Below are 5,156 nucleotides of genomic sequence, written 5' to 3' on the forward strand. Positions count from 1 at the left end.
TTGTATCTACAAATGTGTATATACGGTATGCACCCCCACCCGAACCACCCACAAACTGTCCTTTGCTCCAAGCCCCCCCCCCCCCCCCCCCCCCCCCCCGACCAACTCCAGTCTCCCTGTCTACATGAATTCCAATCAGACGATTCCATCAGCAGCAGCTTAAATAATGCAGCAGCCCCCGCGTCGCCTCCGCGTCGCCTCCATTACTGTGAAAAATGTGCTACATTGTCAGAGCGGCGGCCCGGCCTCCGCAAGTGTTTGCTTTAGTCGTGTCCTGTCGTTCCCCGACTGTCCTGTCGTTCCCCGACTGTCCTGTCGTTCCCCGACTGTCCTGTCGTTCCCCGACTGTCCTGTCGTTCCCGACTGTCCTGTCGTTCCCCGACTGTCCTGTCGTTCCCCGACTGTCCTGTCGTTCCCCGACTGTCCTGTCGTTCCCCGACTGTCCTGTCGTTCCCCGACTGTCCTGTCGTTCCCGACTGTCCTGTCGTTCCCGACTGTCCTGTCGTTCCCCGACTGTCCTGTCGTTCCCCGACTGTCCTGTCGTTCCCGACTGTCCTGTCGTTCCCGACTGTCCTGTCGTTCCCCGACTGTCCTGTCGTTCCCCGACTGTCCTGTCGTTCCCGACTGTCCTGTCGTTCCCCGACTGTCCTGTCGTTCCCCGACTGTCCTGTCGTTCCCGACTGTCCTGTCGTTCCCGACTGTCCTGTCGTTCCCGACTGTCCTGTCGTTCCCCGACTGTCCGCATCATGTCGGGCTCCTAGCGAAAGGCCGGTAGGCATCGATCGGGCTGTCCCCCATTTGTTGACGATTAATTTTGTTTCTGTCGTTGAAAATTATGAACGTAAATTACATTTCTGTTTGGCTTTTAGGCTGCATTAACAAAATGTGCACAGGAGCAGGGACATGACGACAAAAATATTTAATGCTTAAGAAAAAAACAAGCTATGATGCGTTTTGAGCTTGTAGATCTGCTATTTCCACAATTTAAAAAAAAAAGTTTTGAATGTTTGAAAATACATGAACATTTTGCAACATGAATTTGAAGATCATGCGAAAGATACTTATCATTATCTCAACTAATGGTGATTGTGTCATAATTGTGACAGGCCTAGGTATGCAGTAGCAGTTTATTTTTTTGGAAATAAATATTTGTACATTTAAAAACTGTGTACATTGGTGACTATAACTATAATCTACCTGATCTTGAGGTTTACAAAATCGGGGGAAAAAAAAAAGTCATCAACTAGTCAACTAGTACCAACAAGGTCGACTAGTGGATTTACTAGTAGACTAGTAAACTAGTCGACTAGTTGCTTAATGCCCTAGTTTGCAGTATTTGACTTGGTTTGCAGTGTTTTCTGAAATGACTAGTCCTAGCAGCTCCACATACTCTGCCTTGAAATGACTAGTCCTAGCAGCTCCACATACTCTGCCTTGAAATGACTAGTCCTAGCAGCTCCACATACTCTGCCTTGAAATGACTAGTCCTAGCAGCTCCACATACTCTGCCTTGGCAGGACTGGGTTGACTTCAAATTTACCCATTTAGACCCGAGGACGATTCTAAAGAAATGTCGTCTAAATCCTAACAGTTTTCTGAAAAACCTATGTTTCTGTGTCTGTCGTTCTTAAACATTTTCATGTCAAGGACCCCCATAAATATATGTATTTGGCCGCTGACCCCCCCCCATCTGAAAATGTGTTGTTCCAGGGACACTCCCAGAAGCAAAGGTTCGAGTTAAAAGCGTTTGCTCTGAAAGAATATATATTCAAAGATTTGCGCCACATTTGACGATTTTTCAAAAATGGCAGAACTACAAGCTCGTAGCGCGGCACTCGAGCTTGAGCTTGTAGATCTGTAGAGCCGCACTATGAGCTTGTAGATCTGCTATTTTTCCAATGGCTAAAGTATAACATAATGCTTCAAACGCCAAAAGGGGTTCTGTCACAATAATTGAGGCTACTGCTGGCCGCAGATAGAGGGGCTGCACTGAAATGTAGAGCTTATCAATTATGGCGCCAAGCCAGATAAAAGTTTGGCAGGGGTTTTAAGGGAGGTAGACTGACTCCATTATACCTCACACCTGCTTCGCCCGTGGAACCAGCAGAGTACGAGCGCCCAGCTACGCCGTTAACCGGATTACGGCGCGAGCTGCAACGTCTACTTGACCTTCCCAGCCACACCTCTCCGACAAGGAACTTCCTCTTTGAACGCTTGATCGCCCCTGGGCAAGCAAGCGGCTCTCAAGACAGCGCAGTTCTTCCAAACGGCTGCCAGCCCTCTTAACTTCACAGAGCACATGGGCTTAAGAGCGGCGAGGAGAGCAGGGATATGGAAACGTTAGCCTTCAGAGACGCCCTCTTTGCACTGGTGGCTGGCTGGGAAACCATGGGAGATAGGAGGGGAGGGGGGGAAAGAATCAAAGCCAAGACAGGCGGCATCATCGGCTCAGCCAGGCAGAGTGCCTTTAATTCAGAAATGACTAGAATTCAAATTATTTCTTTCCCCTGAGTGTCTCAGTATGCAGGTGAACGATAGGCTTGCTCTCATCCTGCACAAAGAGGTGTTGACGTGACTGTGAGAAGCTTGTCCAACTGCTAAATGTATACCTCCCTCCCGTCTATGCTTGCAGGTCACTAAGGGGCATGAGAGGCTTGTCAGAGGCCAACGGCGTTGTGAGCTGGACCCAGCACTGTTGACGGGGACATGGGCCTCTTCCTCAGGGCTTCCAGCACGCGCAACAACACGACAAGCCACCACCTGGGTGACCGCCACACACACCAACACGACCACCACGGCAGCAGAACTCAAAGGGACCCCGCGGGCTTCAGCCACCTCTCTGGCGCCACCACGCCACCGCAGGCCCAGCACTCAGCAGCAGCACCGTTGGTAAGATCACAGTCGCACTGTCGTCCTCATAATGATACAGTTGGTAAGCTCACACTCGCACTCTCATCCTCGTAATAATACAGTTGGTAAGCTCACACTCTCATCCTCGTAATAATACAGTTGGTAAGCTCACACTCTCATCCTCGTAATAATACAGTTGGTAAGCTCACACTCTCATCCTCGTAATAATACAGTTGGTAAGCTCACACTCGCACCATCATCCTCAGAATAATATCAGTCAGTAGTACCTCAGCTCACTATCATCCTCAGAATAATATCTGTCAGTAGTACCTCAGCTCACTATCATCCTCAGAATAATATCTGTCAGTAGTACCTCAGCTCACTATCATCCTCATCATAATATCTGTCAGTAGTACCTCAGCTCACTATCATCCTCATCATAATATCTGTCAGTAGTACCTCAGCTCACTATCATCCTCATCATAATATCTGTCAGTAGTACCTCAGCTCACTATCATCCTCATTATAATATCTGTCAGTAGTACCTCAGTTCCGTGCGTTAGTTGCGCCTGTGACTGAGTGACCAGATCTTTGAACAGAGCATTGGCACAGAGACTGTCCTCCAGTGATGACGGTCTCGAACAGACGAAGCCGGAACAAGCAGACGCGACCGAGCGAAAGACCGAGGCCACAAGATGACTGGGATGCCAGCGTGCTGACAGGTTGCCAGGCAGGAGATAACAAAGGGAGATGGCTTCGCTATGATTTCCATCCCTGCACACCCCCTCCATGAGGAGTGGAACGGTCCCCAGTGGCCGGCTGGCTGGCCTGCCACGGCTGAAGCCCACATATGGGAGTGTCAGTGTCTTCGGGGCGAAGGCACAGCCGGGCTGGCAACGCCGTCGCAGAGCGAAGTGCCATCTGGGCCCACTGACGTGGCACCAGATGCTGTCAGGGCTTTAGCATGATCGGGGAAAGAGTGCCACTCGTGCGCGCATCTCACTCTGTAACGTGATAATGGTAGGGTTTTAGATGCCCACACTTCTCATTAGCACGTCGCCACTTTCAATTCCACTCCCCCCGGGTGCCAGGTGCTCCCCGTGCTCCCCGGCACTTGGTTTTCATTATTCCTGGCAGGGTGGGTTGGAGAGGCATGTGGAGGGTACTGCATTTTTATTATTATTAGACAGTTGACGTTAATTTCAAATTGTCATTGAGGAGACCTCATCGATCTGTTTGTGAAGTGTTCCCAGTGCCTCTGGGCGACATGAGAAAAGCTAACTGTTGACAAACTCTCTCTGTCTGTCTCTCTCTCTGTCTCTCTGTCTGTCTCTCTGTCTCTCTCTCTGTCTCTCTGTCTCTGTCTCTGTCTCTCTGTCTCTCTCTCTCTCTCTGTCTCTGTCTGTCTCTCTGTCTCTCTCTTTCTCTCTCTCTCACTAGGTCTCCAGCTCTTGGTAGACACTCCAAGTAGCCTTCTCTAATGAGGATGTCTGATACTGTCACTGTAAAAGAGACTAGCGACACTATGAGAGGCCTGGAGACGGAGGAGAACCACGCCACGCCGGCCGCCCCCGATGATGACGACGACACCGGCCTCCTGACCAAGAGCGACTTGCGGGAGCCACAGGCCCCCCGGCCTCAGGCTGGGTCTGACCCACAGGCCCGGCCTCCGGCTGGGTCTGACACCCAGGCCCGTCCTCAGGCTGGGTCTGACACCCAGCAGCCACAGGCCCGGCCTCAGGCTGGGTCTGACACCCAGGCCCGGCCTCAGGCTGGGTCTGACACCCAGCAGCTACAGCCAACGCCACCGCCTCCCGCTCACACCCAGCCGCTGCCTCAGCCGCCGCCACCGCCGCCTGAAGGAGACGTCGGCTGCTGCCAAGACAAGGACGAAAGTCAGGTAAAAGAAAAAAAGCTTTCACGCATCGGCCGCATGGCGTGTTCTCCTCCCCCCCCCCCTCCCCACCGTCCCACGCCTGTCAGCCCATTTTCCCCAACGTTTGCCTCAGCCGCCCACCTCCCCTGCCTCAGCCGCCCACCTCCCCTTCCCCTCAGCCGCCCACCTCCCCTTCCCCTCAGCCGCCCACCTCCCCTTCCCCTCAGCCGCCCACCTCCCCTGCCTCAGCCGCCCACCTCCCCTTCCCCTCAGCCGCCCACCTCCCCTTCCCCTCAGCCGCCCACCTCCGCTGCCTCAGCCGCCCACCTCCCCTTCCCCTCTATAACTCACCTCAATCAACTCGGAGCCACTCCAATTTCCTTATTGGAGTGCAGTGTGTCAGTCGAAGGGGCTCGGGTTGTGTCATGGG

The 5,156-nt window shown here is 52.6% G+C and overlaps 1 protein-coding gene across 2 annotated transcripts in view; it reads left to right on the forward strand.

The window, feature by feature from the left end:
- Positions 1 to 4,321: 4,321 nt before the first annotated feature.
- Positions 4,322 to 5,156, forward strand: part of LOC306935900 (R3H domain-containing protein 1-like) — a 69,794-nt gene continuing 68,959 nt past the window's right edge. For both annotated transcript variants that reach the window (XM_079519220.1, XM_079519221.1), the window contains exon 1: positions 4,322 to 4,750. In XM_079519220.1, coding sequence (XP_079375346.1) covers positions 4,331 to 4,750 — 420 coding nt within the window. In that variant the 5' untranslated portion in view covers positions 4,322 to 4,330. The remainder of the gene's footprint in view (positions 4,751 to 5,156) is intronic.

Source organism: Electrona antarctica (genome assembly GCF_951216825.1).
Source record: "Electrona antarctica genome assembly, chromosome: 13".
Taxonomy (NCBI): Eukaryota; Metazoa; Chordata; class Actinopteri; order Myctophiformes; family Myctophidae; genus Electrona; species Electrona antarctica.